The 17,892-nt window shown below is 40.9% G+C and overlaps 1 protein-coding gene across 2 annotated transcripts; it reads right to left on the bottom strand.

The window, feature by feature from the left end:
- Positions 1-85: 85 nt before the first annotated feature.
- On the bottom strand, positions 86-17,416 carry LOC143270306 (uncharacterized). 2 transcript variants are annotated; one of them, XM_076559735.1, is made up of 4 exons: positions 17,275-17,416; positions 15,190-15,316; positions 14,927-14,987; positions 86-3,012 (listed from the first exon to the last, which is right to left on the bottom strand). In XM_076559735.1, exons 1-4 carry the CDS (start codon positions 17,275-17,277, stop codon positions 1,386-1,388), a joined length of 1,818 nt encoding a protein of 605 aa, XP_076415850.1. In that variant the 5' UTR covers positions 17,278-17,416; the 3' UTR covers positions 86-1,385. The 2 variants fall into 2 exon arrangements, with proteins under 2 accessions (XP_076415850.1, XP_076415851.1); XM_076559736.1 differs by lacking the exons at positions 14,927-14,987; positions 17,275-17,416 and having other exon boundaries at positions 15,190-15,289.
- Positions 17,417-17,892: the final 476 nt, after the last annotated feature.

Genomic DNA, 17,892 nt, shown 5'->3' on the forward strand with positions numbered 1-17,892 from the left:
TCTAGGCAACTGAGATTCCATCTCACAACACACACACACACACACACACACACACACACACACACACACACACACACACACAGAGTTTATTTTAACAAAAGTTTATGTTTGCAGTTTTGGTTTGGTTTTGAGGCAGGTTCTCAGTGTAGACCTGTATATGAAAAACTCAGTTATGTCAATGTTTTCATATCAAATGGTGGTCACTGGATAGAATACTTGCTCAGCACACAAAAGACCTCTGCATACACAGGGCATAGAAGTAAAACCTATCATCCCAGTAACTGGAGGTGGAAGCAAAAAGGTCTGAAGTTCAAGGTCAGCCTCAATTTCATCAGCCTGTTTTAAAAAACAAACAAACAAACAAAAATTCAACGGTTAACAAAAAAGTATCAGTGCTCAGTGTTCATCATGGCATGAATCAGCAGGTAAATGTGCTTGTTACCAAGACTGATGGACCTGGTGTGGTCCTCAGAACCCACATGGTAGAAAGGAAGAACTGGGTTACACAAGCTGACATCTGGTTTCAAAGTATATTGTTAATGTTGACTCACAAAGGTAACAATAATAAAATGAATCTTAAAAGAAATGAAAAGGGATGAGAAATTGTTTAGCAGTTTACCACCTGGCGTGGACTGCACAGTGACCATTGCTGTTTGACAAAGTTCCAGCATTTCCTCTTTGCCAATCTTAATTCTCCAGCATCATTTTTATTTAAATTTTAATAATTCTCACTATATGTTGTGGAGTTTCCTTATGCCTTTTACTGTGGGAAATTTCTTTTGCTGGCTACACTGGAAGATGGGAACATATACATAGGCAAGGTAGTCTCTTTAAACAAAATTCTTGGAAAAATCCCACCACCATGGAACCACACAATGTGATTACTATTCCTACTCCCAAACAAGAAGCCCCATTATGTTCCCCTGATTATACCAAAAATAGAACTTAAAGATTTATTAACTGGATACACCTAGTTCCAAGGATGAAAGCAACTATGAAGGGAAACAATGGGCTCACATCCAGAAAGGAATGAAGATACTTGCTGAATTTATCACTTTTTGCCCCAGGAAAAATGCTGTAATGATGATGATGGCTACTTTTATCCTGGAATCATTAAGTCTGTTTTTAACCTGCTTGAGTTAAACTAAGATTCAGTTATAGAGCATAAAATGTGTAGTGGTTTTTCAATGAAGCAGCTGCCATATTGCTTCATGCTCAGATCATGGCAGTCTCCATCCTCGACTGATGCTTGATCTATTCTTTGGGACGTGAACCCATATGAAACTGGACTCCATGCAAGTAATTCTTGTAGAAAACACAATTCAGTTTCCAGCACCCACATGGCAGCTTACATCTAAAATTACCACATTGATTACATTCATATGTTACTGTCCAGTATGAGTTCTTTCATGACTTAGAAGGCTACTCTTCTGTACCAAGGCTTTGCTATATTGACTACATTCATAAGGTTTCTCTCCTATATGAATTATTTTATGAATTTGAAGAGCATTCTTCTGTGCAAAGCCTACACCACATTGGACACATTTATACAGTTTGTTTCCAGTATGATTTTTTTCATGATTGTGAAGACGACTCTTCACTGCAAAGGCTTTACCACATTGGTTACACTTGTAGGGTTTCTCTCCAGTATGCAGTCTTTCATGGGTGAGAAGATAACTCTTCTGTGTAAAGGCTTTACCACATTGATTACATTCATAGGGTTTCTCTCCAGTATGAATTCTTTCATGACATTGAAGAGAAATCTTATGTGCAAAGGTTTTACCACATTGATTACATTTATATGGCTTTTCTCCAGTATGAATTCTTTCATGAGCTAGAAGGTTATTCTTCTGTACAAAGGCTTTACCACATTGATTACATTCATAGGGTTTCTTCCCAGTATGAATTCTTTCATGTTGGAGAAGATAACTCTTCAGTGCAAAGGCCTTACCACATTGATTACATTCATGCGGTTTCTCTCCAGTATGAATTCTTTCATGACATACAAGATGACTCTTCTGTGCAAAGACTTTACCACATTGATCACATTGAAATGGTTTCTCTCCAGTATGAATTCTTTCATGACTTTGAAGATTCCTCTTTTGTGCAAATGTTTTACCACATTCATTACACTCATAGAGTTTCTTTCCAGTATGAATTCGTTCATGACTGTGAAGACTATTCTTTCTTGTAAAGGCTTTAACACATTGATTATATAAACAGGGTTTTTCTCTTGTATGAAATCTTTCATGACTGTTAAGATTTCTCATCTCTGCAAAGGCTTTATTACATTGATTATATTCATATGGTTTCGCTCCAGTATGAAGGGAATCATGTCTGTAATGATCACTCATCTGTATAAAGGCTTTACTACATTGATTATATTCATAGCATTTTTCTGGAGTTTGAATTCTCTGTACTTGATGCTGAAGACTGTCACATGCAAAGGCTTTATTCCTTTGATTATACTCATAGGATTTTCCTTCCAAATGAGTTTTTTGGTGTTTTTCTAAAGAGCAATCAGATATAAAGGGTTTATCATGTTCACTACATTCATAGAGAGCCTCTTCATTATTGGTTCTTTGGTGTGTTTGACGATGCCTGTTAAGCCTAAAGCATTTAGTAGATGACTCACATTTATTATTTTCTCTTCCCACATGAGATTTTTCACATCTTTGAAGAGAACTTGAAGAACTCAGGGTCTGACCACACGGATTGCATTTATAACATTTTCTTATACTGTGAGCCACATTACATATGCACAGTGAACCAGCAGAGACAGATGAATTTCCATATTCCTGGTAATCATGTTTTTCTCCAATGAGAGTTTGTTGGTGAGTTCCCACTGAAGTTGGAAAACCAAGTAATTGTAAACTTGTATCACAGTCATGTCTTCTCATAGTGGGGACTACCACATATCTTCCATTTGTGCTGAGAGTGCCAGAAGTACAATGCTTCTTTCCATACCCATTACGCTCCCATGTATTGTATCCAGAGTGACAGATGCCACACCTGGGAAAGGAAGATAAAAAATAAAGTGTTTTCACATTGCATTCCCATAGTCGAATATTTTGTGTGTTATACAGATGCAGAATAGAGATTCGTGTTTCTACACAAAGACAACCTCCTGCAATCTCATACAGTGCTTCTCTCACTAAACTATGCTAAATCACTCACTACAAGTATATGAGCAACACTAGCTTTAATACCAAAGGTTTGCTTACAAAAGGTCTTGGCCATACACTAATGCCCGCATCAATGATATGAGCTAATCAGAAGGCATGATGGTAATTGGTTGGACAGTTCAACAACATGCCTCTTACATGGCTATGATTGAAACTGTGACATCTACTATGGCATTGTTTCCTTGTCTTGTCCATAAAGGAATGCTTTAAAAACAGTTATCAGCTACCTGATATTCGAGTGAATGGTGTTGTGACAATTTAATAATCCTCACAAAGCTATGCCTATTTCCACAGTTGCTTTACATTAAAAGTTCAGGACACATTAACATTTTTTCAAACTGTTTGAAATCTCCTGCTCTACTTTGAAATCAAAGCTCTACTTTGCGCTGCTCTGTTTCTAAATCTGGGTTTATCAATTCAGTTTGCTTTGGTTTATTGCATCGGTGACAGAGGAACCCAGCAACCGGGGATTGTATACTTATCTTTGGTGAACTGGCCAGGGTGAGTAGTCCTTCCACAACCATGTGGTGTGGCTGTGGAAGGCCATTGATTCTCTCTCCCCATTTCCACTTTTACCACACGAATGAACAGTTCAGTAAGCCTCCCATTCCCAAACAAAAATGTCTTCAGAAGTCAGGGACCGGCAGACAGGCACGGCAGCCGAAACAAGCCGAGGCAGGTAGGCCTGGGGCAGCGGCAGCAGAGACATACAGGCGTGGCGACAGCCCGCAAAAGCAGATAGGCCTGGCAGCGGCGGCAACAGACAGAGGCAGGTAAGTCTGGCGGCAACAGTGGCCAGCAGGTACATACAGGCCCGGTCGCAGCCAGCAGAGACATACAGGCCTGGTGGCGGCCCGTACATGTACACAAGCCCGGCGGTGGCCTTCAGGGTCATACAAGCCCGACAGCGGCCGGCAAAGACATACAGGCCCGCCATGGCAACAGGCAGAGGCAGGTAAGCCTGGTGGCGACGGCGGCCGGCAGGGACATACAGGCCCAGCCACGGAGACAAGCAGACGCAGGTAAGCCCGCGGTGGCGGGTGTCAGAGATAGAATGGCCTGGCAGAGGCAGGCAGGCCGGGAGGTGAGGCAGAAAGGCACAGCAGGCAGCAATCAAAACAGAATTGCAATAAAGACCAGAAACTGAGCTATTACCCACTTAAGAGCTAGTGAAAACAAACTCTTAATCAAAAGCTTGGAACAGGGATGCCTCTAACCCCAACACCCAGGGAAGAAGCTATCTCTGAAGAACGGAACCAGAACGAATCTGAACACTCCATCTGAGGACAACCCAGGGCCCAGCTGCTGATCCTGCAAAACCCAACAACTTGGAGGTGTTGGTGAGACTACCCCGCTCAGCTGAAATCCATCCGGGAGAGGATTCACATCCCTACAGTTTGAAGTCTGAAGAAACAAGATCAGCTGAGGAGTTGACGAATGAACAAAACATGACCTGGGAACACAGAAGAAGGCGCTGCCCAGCCACCAAACCAGATCACAAGAATCATAAGTATATAGTTCACCAACTGAGATCATCTGATCCTGAAGAAACAACCCAATACCACCAATTTAACCAAGAACTCCTACTGAACCAAGACTAAAAATTAGAACGAGAGAGGCACTCTCAGACACAGACACCACCTGCACTGAGCAGAGGAAGAGATAAGTAGAAGCCAGTGCAAAAATACAGGCAACAACATAAAGACCTATATGGCAACATCAGAACCTAGTGATTCTACACCTGCAAGACCTGAACATACCAAGACAGAAGAAAAGGAGAAATCAACCCTAAAAATGACTTAAAGAAGATGATAGAGGCCCTTAAATAAGAAATAAAACATTCCCTTAAAGAGGAAGTAAAAAATTCCATTAAAGAGGAAATGAAAAACTCCATGAAAGAGGAAATAAAAACTTGCCTTAAAGAGGAAATGAAAAACTACATTAAAGAGGAAATAAAAAAACCCCTTAAAGAAATGGAAGAAAAAACAAATAAAAAATGGGAAGAAATCAAAGAAAACCAAGAAAAAGCAATTAAACAGATGAAAGAAACATTCCAAGATCTGAAAAATGAATTTGAGACAATAAAGAAAACACATGCTGAGGAAATGCTGGAAACAGAAACCCTGACTAAACGAGCTGGAACTACAGAAACAAGCATAACCAACAGATTGCAAGAGATGGAACAGAGAATCTCTGACACTGAAGACACAATAGAGAAAATAGATTCGTCAGTCAAAGAAAACACTAAAGACAAAAATGTTGTAACAGAAAATGTCCAGGAAATTTGGGACACCATGAAAAGACCAAACCTAAAAATAATAGGGATAGAAGAAGGAGAAGAATACCAACTCAAAGGCACAGAAAATATAGTCAACAAAATCATAGAAGAAAACTTTCCTAACCTAAAGAAAGAAATACCTATGAAGATACAAGAAGCTTACAGAACACCGAATAGGCTGGATCCAAAAAAAAATTCCCCTCGCCACATAATAATCAAAACATTAAACACACAGAACAAAGAAAAAATATTAAGAGTCGCAAAGTAAAAAGACCAAGTAACATATAAAGGCAAACCCATCAGAATAACACCAGACTTCTCAATAGAGACTATGAAAGCTAGAAGAAGATCATGGACAAATCTTATGCAGACACTAAGAGACCACGGATGCCAACCCAGACTATTATACCCAGCAAAACTCTCAATCACCATAGGCAGAGTAAACAAAATATTCCAGGACAAAACCAGATTTAATCAATACCTGTCCACAAACCCAGCCCTACAGAAAGCACTAGAAGGGAAAATCCAACCCAAAGAAGCTAAACACATCCATGAAAAATCAAGCAATAGATAATCCCACACCAACATACACCAAAGAAGGAAAACACAACACATGAATTAAACAATCAATGGTCATTAATATCCATCAACATCAATGGTCTCAACTCACCTATAAAAAGACACAGGCTAACAGAATGGATAAGAAAACAGGACCCATCCATCTGCTGCATACAAGAAACACACCTTAACTTAAAAGACAGACGCTACCTCAGAGTAAAGGGCTGGGAAAAGGCTTTCCAAGCAAATGGTCCTAAGAAAGAAGCTGGTGTAGCTATCCTAATATCTGATAAAATAGACTTCAAACTAAAATGAATCAAAAGAGATCAGGATGGACATTACATATTTATCACGGGAAAAATCCACCAAGATGAAGTCTCAATTCTAAACATTTATGCTCCAAATACAAAAGCACCCACATTCATAAAAGAAACACTACTAAAGTTTAAAACGTACATCAAACCCCACACATTAGTAGTGGGAGATTTTAACACACCACTCTCACCAAAAGACAGATCTACCAGACTGAACCTTAACAAAGAAATAAAGGACCTAACAGATGTTATGACTCAAATGGACTTAATTGATATCTACAGAACAGGATGGAGTCTCAATTCTAAACATTTATGCTCCAAATACAAAAGCACCCACATTCATAAAAGAAACACTACTAAAGTTTAAATGCACACCAGACCCCACACATTAGTCCTGGGAGATTTTAACACATCACTCTCACCAAAAGACAGATCTACCAGACTGAAACTTAACAAAGAAATAAAGGACCTAACAGAAGTTATGACTCAAATGGACTTAATAGATATCTATAGAACATTCCATCCTAACACAAAAGAATATACCTTCTTCTCAGCACCCCATGGAACCTTCTCAAAAATTGACCACATGCTTGGACACAAAACAAATCTCAACAGATACAAAAAAATTGGAATAACCTCCTGTATCTTATCAGACCACCATGCCTTAAAGTTAGACCTCAACAACAACAAAAATGATAGAAAACCCACAAACGCATGGAAACTGAATAATGCCCACCTGAAATAAAAATGGGTCAAGTTAGAAATTAAGAAAGAAATCAAAGATTTCCTAGAATTCAATGAAAATGAAGTACAACATACCCAAACTTATGGGGCACTATGAAAGCAGTGCTAAGAGGAAAATTCATAGCTCTAAATGCACACATAAAGAAGATGGAGCAATCCCATACTAATGAATTAACAGCACAACTGAAAGCTCTAGAACAAAAAGAAACAAACTCACCCAGGAGAAATAGGCCCCAGAAAATAATCAAATAGAGAGCTGAAATCAATGAAATAGAAAACAAGAGAACAATACAAAAAAATCAATGAAACAACGAGTTGGTTCTTTGAAAAAAATCAACAATATAGACAAACCACAAGCCAAATTAACCAAAAGGCAAAGAGAGAGCACCCAAATTCACAAAATCAGAAATGAAAACGGAGACATAACAGCAGACAACGAGGAAATCCAGAGAATCATCAGATCATACTTCAAAAACCTGTACTCCACAAAAATGGAAAACCAGGAAGAAATGGACAATTTTCTGCATAAATACCACATACCAAAATTAAATCAAGACCAGATAAACCATTTAGGTAGACCAATAACCCCTAAAGAAATAGAAACAGGCCGGGCGGTGGTGGCGCACGCCTTTAATCCCAGCACTCGGGAGGCAGAGCCAGGTGGATCTCTGTGAGTTTGAGGCCAGCCTGGGCTACCGAGTTCCAGGAAAGGCGCAAAGCTACACAGAGAAACCCTGTCTCGAAAAAAAAAAAAACAAAAAACAACAACAACAACAACAAAAAAAACAAGAAATAGAAACAGTCATCAAAAGTCTCCCAACCAAAAAAAGCCCAGGACCAAATGATTTCAGTGCAGAAATCTACGAGACTTTCAAAGAAGAACTAATACCAATACTCTTCAAAGTGTTCCACACAATAGAAACAGAAGGAATACTACCAAACTCTTTTTATGAGGCTACAATTACCCTGATACCCAAACCACACAAAGATGCAACAAAGAAAGAGAACTACAGACCAATCTCCCTCATGAACATTGATGCAAAAATACTCAACAAAATATTGGCAAACGGAATCCAAGAACACATCAAAATAATTATCCTACACGACCAAGTAGGATTCATCCCAGGGATGCAAGGATGGTTCAACATACGAAAATCAGTCAATGTAATACACCATATAAACAAACTGAAAGAAAAAAAAAACACATGATCATCTCCTTAGATGCTGAAAAAGCCTTTGACAAAATCCAACACACCTTCATGATAAAGGTCTTAGAAAGATCAGGAATACAAGGAACATTTCTAAACATAATAATAGCAATTTATAGCAAGCCAACAGCAAACATCAAATTAAATGGAGAGAAACTCAAAGCGATACCACTAAATTCAGGAACAAGACAAGGCTGTCCACTCTCCCCATATTCATTCAATATAGTACTAGAAGTTCTAACTAGAGCAATAAGACAACAAAAGGAGATCAAAGGGATACAAATTGGCAAGGAAGAAGTCAAACTTTCACTATTTGCAGATGATATGATAGTATACATAAGTGACCCCAAAAACTCTACCAGGGAACTCCTCAGCTGATAAATTCCTTCAGCAAAGTGGCAGGATACAAGATCAACTCAAAAAAAATCAGTAGCCCTCCTATACACAAATGATAAAAAGGCTGAGAAAGAAGTCAGAGAAACATCACCCTTTACGATAGCCACAAATAATATAAAGTACCTTGGGATAACACTAACTAAACAAGTGAAGGACCTTTTTGATAAGAACTTTAAATCTCTAAAGAAAGAAATTGAAGAAGATATCAGAAAATGGAAGGATCTCCCATGCTCATAGATAGGTAGGATTAACATAGTAAAAATGGCAATCTTAATAAAAGCAATCTACAGATTCAATGCAATCCCCATTAAAATCCCAACACAATTCTTCACAGACTTGGAAAGAAAAATACTCAACTTCATATGGAAAAACAAAAGACCCAGGATAGCTAAAAGAATCCTAGACGATAAAGCAACCTCTAGAGGCATCACCATCCCTGACCTCTAACTCTCCGATACAGCTATAGTAATAAAAACAGCTCGGTACTGGTATAAAAACCGACATACGGACCAATGGAATCGAATTGAAGGCCCTGACATTAATCCATATACATATGAACACCTGGTTTTTGACAAAGGAGCCAAAACTATGCAATGGAAAAAAGAAAGTATCTTCAACAAATGGTGCTGGCATAACTGGATCTCAATATGAAAAGATTACAAATAGATCCATACCTGTCACCATGCACAAAACTCAAGTCCAAGTGGATCAAAGACCTGAACATAAATCCAGTTACACTAAACTTAATAGAAAAGAAAGTAGGAAGCACTCTTGAACGCATTGGCACCAGAGACCATTTCCTAAATAAAACACCAACAGCACAGACCCTGAGCACAACAATTAAAAAACAGGACCTCACGAAATTGAGATGCTTTTGCGGCGCAAAAGACACAATCAATAAGACAAAAAGACAGCCAACAGAATGGAAAAAGATCTTCACCAACCCCACATCTGACAGAGGATTGATCTCCACGGTATATAAAGAACTCAAGAAACTAGGTATCAAAATACTGAACAGTCCAATTAAAAAATGGGCTAAAGAGCTAAACAGAGAATTCACAAAACAAGAATCACAAATGGCTGATAGACATTTAAAGAAATGCTCAACATCCTTAATCATCAGAGAAATGCCAATCAAAACAACTCTGAGATACCACCTTACAGCTGTCAGAATGGCTACGATCAAAAACACCAATGACAGTAAATGTTGGCGAGGATGTGGAGCAAAGGGAACACTCCTCCACTGTTGGTGGGAATGTAAACTTGTACAACCACTGTGGAAATGAGTATGGGGGTTTCTCAGAAAATTAGGAATCGAACTACGTCAAGAACCAGCCATCCCACTCTTGGGCATATACCCAAGGAATGCAGAGTCATACCATAAAGATACATGCTCAGCTATGTTCACAGCAGCACTATTTGTAATAGGCAGAACCTGGAAACAACCTAGATGCCCGTCAATGGAAGAATGGATGAAAAAAATGTGGTATATATACACAATGGAATACTACTCTGCAGGGGAAAACAATGAAAGCATGAAATTTGCAGGCAAATGGATGGAACTAGAAAAAATTATCCTGAGTGAGGTAACCCAAACCCAGAAAGACAGTCATGGTATGTACTCACTCATAATTGGATTCTAGATATAAAATAAAGAACAATCAGACCACACACACACACACACACACACACACACACACACACACACAAAACAAAACAAAACAAAACAAAACCCAACTCCACAAAGAGTGGATCTCAAAATTCCAGCCTCTAGAGCAACTTCTCTGGTTCAGTAACCCTTTGTTTTCCTGGCTTCAGGAACCCCTTATCCGTCATCTAATTGTGCTATATTTTATTTGATGCTTGCCCTTTGCCTTATTCAGTTCCTCCAGCAGCAGAACACCACTATGGTGAAAGCCACCACCAATCAGGTTCACTACCAAGCCCCAGACCCATCCAATGAAGACAACAGGCTCTTCAAGGCTTAGGATGACACTTCTCCATTATAAAATAAAACAGAGGGAGATGTTGGGAGGCCCCACTGGTCAGAAGTTGCAGTCTACCATAGCTTAGCAGCTCTCCTCAGGCTCAAAACAATATGGAGGACTCTCTAACCCCCAGTGGGAGCTTCCTGCTCTCTACCTAGCCTTATCTGAAGGATGCTTCTAACCCTGGACCCTGACTTATCTCAAGAATGACACTTGCCGGGCGGTGGTGGCGCACGCCTTTAATCCCAGCACTCGGGAGGCAGAGGCAGGCGGATCTCTGTGAGTTCGAGGCCAGCCTGGTCTCCAAAGCGAGTTCCAGGAAAGGCGCAAAGCTACACCGAGAAACCCTGTCTCGAAAAACCAAAAAAAAAAAAAAAAAAAAAAAGAATGACACTTGACACAGTTCCCTGCAAATGCTCTTCCCCTGCTGCCCAGCTGGTAATTAAGTAGCAGGCTCTAGCTATTTTCATGGGGCTGTGCTGCTACTAACCCAGCTCTGTGGTAGGAGTGTGCCACCTAATGCAAATTAGATTTGCTTGAGATACCACCCCAATCCTATATATCTCCTGTACACTGGAATAAAGTTCAGGTAACTCAATAAAAAAATAAAAAAAATTAAAAAAAAAGAGGTCCGGGACCTCTTCCAACCTGAAGACTGCCTACTGAGTCACTGTAGTGCCAGGTGACTCCACCTTGTTTCAAGGTAGAGACAGTCATTGCCCTTGGAATTCCCCTGTGTGACACAGACTTCACCACAGAGTCCACCCCACACACAGCTCCCAGATGCGATTTGTGTACCTGCCCTCACAACCACATCCCCAGCAAACGGCTTGTGAATAAGTATTTGCTAAGTCCAATTTCTGTCCCCAGAACCTCTGGGGTTGTCTCCTCCAAATTGGGCCTGCAAGAATACTGCCCCCATTCCTCTCTCTTCCCTGTTACTCTGCATCTGGTTCCCAGTGTACAGTGTGGCCACACTGTGATTCTAATGCTCCCATTCCTCTCCCTCCCCAGCTCTGTTTGTCTCTCTGCCTCTCTCCTTCCTGAAATATGATCTGGTCACACTGGGATTCTCCCTGAAATACATCCATTCTCTCTGTTCCTCTCTGCTCTCTGCTTTCACACCCTGAACTACTGCATCAATGTCTCCAGCCTGTTTGTCTGTCTGTTTCCTCACTCCCTCTTTCCCTCCCACCAGAGATGCTGCCACCACCACCACACTACCACTACTACCACCACTAACCTCCACCACCTCCACCACCACAGCCACCACCACGCTGCAGCCCAGGGGGTTCCCTGTTCCTATAGTCCCCACCGCTAAAATTCTACCTGCCCACTTCACCCTTAAACCTGTTCTCCTTCAGTACAACACTCTGCTACACCTTCTTCCCTCCTAAAAATCTTTTTCCAAAATTCTCAACTTGCTGCTCTGACTTACTCAACTGGGCAGCATGTGCTGCTACTCTGTTTTTCAGTTTTCCTCTGCAGTGCCTTCTCTGGGATCCGGGTATCAGGATGCCCGACCTGCTAGGAGCCTCATTTAAAAAAAATTGTTTCTGTTAATGATGCTGTTTACTTTTTATGGGTGGTTGAATTGTGTGAATGGTGTTGCCACACATATGTGTTTCTGATTAGTTTTGAATGCCTGAGTTTATGTGTCCTGAATGTGTCTTGCTAATTGGGTATGTTTTAAAATCTGTAAGGCTTGTGATTCCAGATGGAAACTGTTCTGGAGAACATCGCCAGTCACCATTTTGGTTGAGGTTAAAGAAATACTTCACCACCATCTTTAATAAGGGTAACCACTTGGACTGGACCCACGAAGGAGACATAATTTGGTTTAGGATATATTTCTGTTTGATAATTTCTGTCCTGTCCTAAAAGCAAGTTTTATTAAACAGGATTTAAAACAATGCTTGTTTTGACCATTGATATTGAAATATAAATTGTTAGCAATGTTAAAACTTGCTATAGCCTGATATCTTAGGATCACCAATGAAAACTACAGACTGAATCTTCTGGCTTTTACTAACATTGGTAAACTGTAACTAATTGGGTAAACTGTATGTTTAGACTTAACCAACATGTGCCCTCAAAGTTAAACCTAAACAACATTTCTCTAATTTAGATATACCTATCAGATTTTTCCCCATTCTCAAACACGCTCAGAAAACTGAGAATATAGCATTTAATATAAAAGCTTTTTAGGAGAGACAGGCCAACGCCTGGAAGCATACTGTATCTTCTCTAAGAAGATGGATGGCCACAGAAGAACTTCCACCTGGAGGCTTGCCTCAAATGTAACAAAGCCAGCCACACAGTGAAAAGCTGCTTTACACCATTAACTGCTGCTGAGATCATGTCCAGACTGTGAATAAGTGGAGCAATGGGGTAACAATTGTGCCACTCTGCCAAGTCAGGTAGGCCTATCTCCCCAAATTTCTACTCCACAAAGAATCTGTCAGATCCTCTGAGCTTGGCATCTGAACAAGTGCTACCTCTGCGCCTTGTCCCCCAGTGACCATAGAGAGACTTGGGACTGCCTGGGTAACTGGAAAGCTGGCGCACTCATGCTCATTTACTTATCCTTCTCAGATCTGATGGTGTTTGATGACCAGGATACCAAGAGATTTGCCAGTTTAACAACACAACCAACCCCAAACCTAAAAGCACCTTAGTAGCTCATTAGTATGTTTCCTGTTAAAAATACATACAGGTGTACCTCATTCACAGACTCCATGGTACAGGATAAACTAGTTTCAGATATAACTTCAGAGGTTCAAAGTGTTAGCTTTGATATATGCAGTTTTGACAACCTGATAAAGCACTGATTACAAAGAGTTTTCAGGGGTCCTTAAATTTCTGTGGTTTTTACTGGTCCAGCTTTTAGAGATAGGTTAGCACTAGAGAGGATATAGAACCCTGCAGACATGTTCAACTCCCTCCTCCACACACACAACCTCCTTTGTTCAGTGAATTTAGACTTAAAAATATTCATGCCTTTTAACCGAAAATCAAAGCTTTTTATTTACTATGACACCAAGGTGTAAATCTGTTCCAGTAATTTTATAGACACCTGAAGCTTCCTGAAAAAAGGGCTCAGCTACTTTGTAAAGAAGTCTGGCCTGATGGAAAATAATAACAGTTTCTAGAGCCTATTTTTGACCCCACCCATTTTTGAGCATATTCTGTAGGTTCACTCCTCCTCCCTGGGCCAAGGCCAAACCCCCAGGGGTCCTACAGATACACCTGCTCCTGCAACAGCTCTGAGGATGCCAACCAACAACCAAGGATACCAACTGGAGAAATACTAGCAGGTGGATTTCACCCACATGCCTGCTCATAAAAAGGCTCCATATCTCTTAACTCTTATTGACACATTTACAGGATGGATGCTCTCCCAACCTCCAGAAAAACAGCAGATACATGGCTCCAATACTCCTGGAATACATCATCCCTAGATTTAACATGCCATCTCCCCAAGCTCCAGGGACTTCACTGCTGGTACCACCTCTACAGGCACATGTGGGCACCTAACCAGCAACTCAAACCTTGTTTTCCAAGATGCCCCAATTAAGGGCATATCTGCTCAGATGCCTCATTCATTCACCCTTGACTCTTCTGTATAACCAGGACACTTCTCAGTTCCATTCTTTCCATCATTCTTCCTACTACCAATGGCTATCCCTGTTCATAAGGCCAGTGATAAAAAGCCATTCTTCTTTTCTCCTAGCAACCTGCATTCTCCGCCTCCTCAAGGACAGATGCCTGAGGCCTCCTGGATGGCAGCTAATCAAATGCTTCTCCACCCATATCCCTGCTGAGCATGGGTTCACCTGACTTGAACCTACCCCCTCCCCACATGATCCCATGCTAGCAGGAAGTAGACAGACCGGAACCTGCTCCCATATATGCCCAAAATAAATTGGGATGTTTACAATTTGCACCTGATGTGGCCTCATTGCAGAAAGCCCACCATTAATGGCTCCTCCCCCAGAGATGTCTGGGACCATGCCCATCCTTACTGGCTATTTAAAACCTGGCCCATAGAGCTGCCATGGGTGCTCTGCTGTTCTGTCTCCTGACTTCCTAAGAGCCCCTGGAGTCTCTGCTTTGCTGTGCTCTGTTTATTAAATCTGGATTTATTAATTTGGTTTGATTTGACTTATTGTATCAGTGATGCAGCGACCCACCAACCAGGAATCCAGTACTTACCGGAGACATACATATATATCACCTTGCACATGAAAATTACCTGCCATGTCTTGTAGAATTTGGATAATGTTCTTCAATATTGTGGTTTTCCCATTTGTACCCTAAAATACAGCACCAGGAAATATGATATATTACTGGAAATTAGGAACAATTGAAATTAATGTCTTTCATGAACCTTAGAACAATGCCTGATTTATTCACCATTGCTTTCTTCTTTAACATTCAAAATTATAGGAGAGCACCAATCTCCAAGAAAGGCTTCTTCCCTTAAGTTAAAAACTGACAGAAAGCTCACATTCTTACCTACAATGGTGAGGTTCCAGTAGGTTTCCAGCATCACATCTTTGTAGAGACTCTTCTGGGAAGGATCCAGCAAAGCCCACTCTTCATGAGTGAAGTTCACATGCACATCCTCATTGGTCACTGCATCCTAAAGTATCCCATATATGTACATAATAGAAATGGTGAGACTGACTGCATTGCAAATGTACACTTCATTGAGAATATATTTACATAATTCCATGTGCTTGATACATTCTCTGACATGGGTCAGTCAATAGCAAATGCAGTCACCAACTCATTTTGAAAGAAAACATCAAGAGAGAATGACACCTTCCATTCCACTGTCCACAGAATAGATTACGGCACGGCAGGAGAAATGCCTAGGAATATATACAGAGAGACATGCAAACAGAGTACCACTATCTAGTATACATCAGCAGAACTTTATCAAAATTATTAACTTCAAGAAAGGATGGGCAATAAGGGTAGGTGGTGCACAACTCTAATCCCAACTCTCGGGAGTCAGAGACAGGTGAAATTTGTGATTTCTGAGCCTGCCTGGTCTATGTAGAGATCGCAAGGACAGCCAAAGGTACATAGTGAGACCCTGTCTCTAACAACAAAAAAAAAAAAAAACAGAAAGCACTCCAGCCTCACTGAAAATTTCTCCCAGAAGTTAAACATTCATGCCAGTTCTATATTTGTCTATTGAACTGTAAGGCTAATAATTCCCAGGAAGCAATGCATTTTTATTAAGTTGCTGTCTGACAGATCAATGAGTTCTCAAGAACATTAGTAAAGTAAATGCTGATCCTAAAACAGTAAAACAAACACAAAAAGGGTGGTAGTATATACAGATGGGTCAACAGATAAGACCACACATTTGAAAACAATATAAAAGTGTAAAAATATACACAAATTCTTTCCTCTGTTTCCTACCTGCATGGGGCCTACCTGCATAGACACAAGGAACATCTCCTTCCACATACATGCAAACCTAATTAAAAGAGTCTTTTTAAGGAAAGGGTGTAACCACACATTTTTAATCATGGAGACTAGGGGACCCCACTGGGAACTGTGCCTAATGCAAGATGGGCTTCCTTAGCAGGGGGCAGGTCTAACCTTGAGTAGAAAGCAACCATGTGTCTATCATGTCACTATTATATTATGACAATGCAGAATTGGAGTTACAGATACAGCAAAAGTTCAATTAAAGTCTAACAATTTATGCTACAAAGTAAATTGCATGAGAAACAAAAATAACATGAGAAAATGTCATCAGGAATGAAAAATTGAACAACACACGACTGAATAAATAGTACATAAACACTGTGACACCATCTGACTTCTAACATTGATTGAAATTGCAATAAAGACTGCAATGAACAGGGTGGTGGTGGGGGCACACACCTTTAAACGAAGCACTTGGTTTTTGAGGCCAGCCTGGTCTACAGAGTGAGTTCCAGGACAGCCTGGGCTACATAGAGAAAACTAATGTGGGACTGGGGGACTGTACTGTGTGGGAAAGAATAAAGAGATCAACAGAACATGAAAGCAAACTTAGAAATAAAAACATAATAAATATACATTCAATTTTACCACATGAGGCCAGAAATCACAGTAAGTTTGGCCTTAATGACACAGGTAAATGAATCACCCTGGCATCCTCATGCAGATGTGTTAATGACACAGACTTTACGCCTCCACAGAATTAACTGCAGACGGATCTACACATGAATGTTCAATGCCAAGTGCAGAACTCCTAGAAGACAGCAGAGTGACCAGAGCTCTGCAAATTAGCAAATCTGCCTTCCCTGGCCACAGTTTTTACTGAAAGAAATGAAAAAATGATCACCATGCCTTGCATGGTGACTAGGGTATTTCCTCACAAAGGCTCACTCTCCCCCATGCTCTGTGAAGGTGCAAACCCCAGCGATAAATCACTCAGAGGTTCCGCTTCTGCCTGGGAGTTGCAGAGACCTCAGGACACCAAAGGGAATCACTCCACACACTGAGTCCTGACGCCATGTCCACAGCCCCGGGGCGGGGGACCCCACTCCGGCTCCCGCGGCTTCTCCTCACATGGGACGGTGGACCCTCACTCACCATGGCGGATTCCGTGCTCACCCGCTCTCCTCCTGGCTCCCAGCAGGCAATCACAGCCCAGCACACAGAACAGGAGATCCACCTTTAACCACCTAGCCACAGACTAAGCTGCCGGTCGGACCGGAAGTGCCCTCCCCATTCTGATTGGCAGTCCATCGGGAGGTCCTGATTGGCTACTGAGGCCTGAGTGATCTAAACAGCTTCCTTAGGGGCAGTGCTGTGAAGTGAGGGAGCCCAGTGATTGGTAGTCCTGGCTTTCACCCCAGGCACAGATCTGCCCCTGAGCTGTAGAGATTGACATTCATGCAGAACTTGGGACTGGACTGCAAAGTCTTCCCTGAAGTATTCCTGCACTCAGGAGGACTCTTTTCTGGGGAATTAGGTTTTGCTATGAACTGAGAAAGGACAAAGAAAATCTGCCACTTTCTGGACTAGCAATACCTCAGGCGTGCTGTAGAAAACGTGCTATGATTTTCATTTTTGTAAAAAAAAAAATATGATTAAAAAACACCTATACACTAATATGCACTCTCTTAAAATGTTATTCTGCAGAAAAGGCCCATCAATATAAATACAGGATTTAGAGAAGTAAACCCTACAGGATCAGAGTGAGCTTTT

The sequence above is a fragment of the Peromyscus maniculatus genome, chromosome 22 (assembly GCF_049852395.1).
Source record: "Peromyscus maniculatus bairdii isolate BWxNUB_F1_BW_parent chromosome 22, HU_Pman_BW_mat_3.1, whole genome shotgun sequence".
Lineage (NCBI taxonomy): Eukaryota > Metazoa > Chordata > Mammalia > Rodentia > Cricetidae > Peromyscus > Peromyscus maniculatus.

What these genes read in the sequence shown, in the direction of transcription:
- LOC143270306 (XM_076559735.1), bottom strand. An exon ending in CTGGAACCTCACCATTGTAG is followed by an intron (nt 14,988 to 15,189) that starts GTAAGAATGTGA and finishes GCTGTATTTTAG; the next exon opens with GGTACAAATGGGAAAACCAC. An exon ending in AATTCTACAAGACATGGCAG is followed by an intron (nt 3,013 to 14,926) that starts GTAATTTTCATG and finishes TTCCTTTCCCAG; the next exon opens with GTGTGGCATCTGTCACTCTG.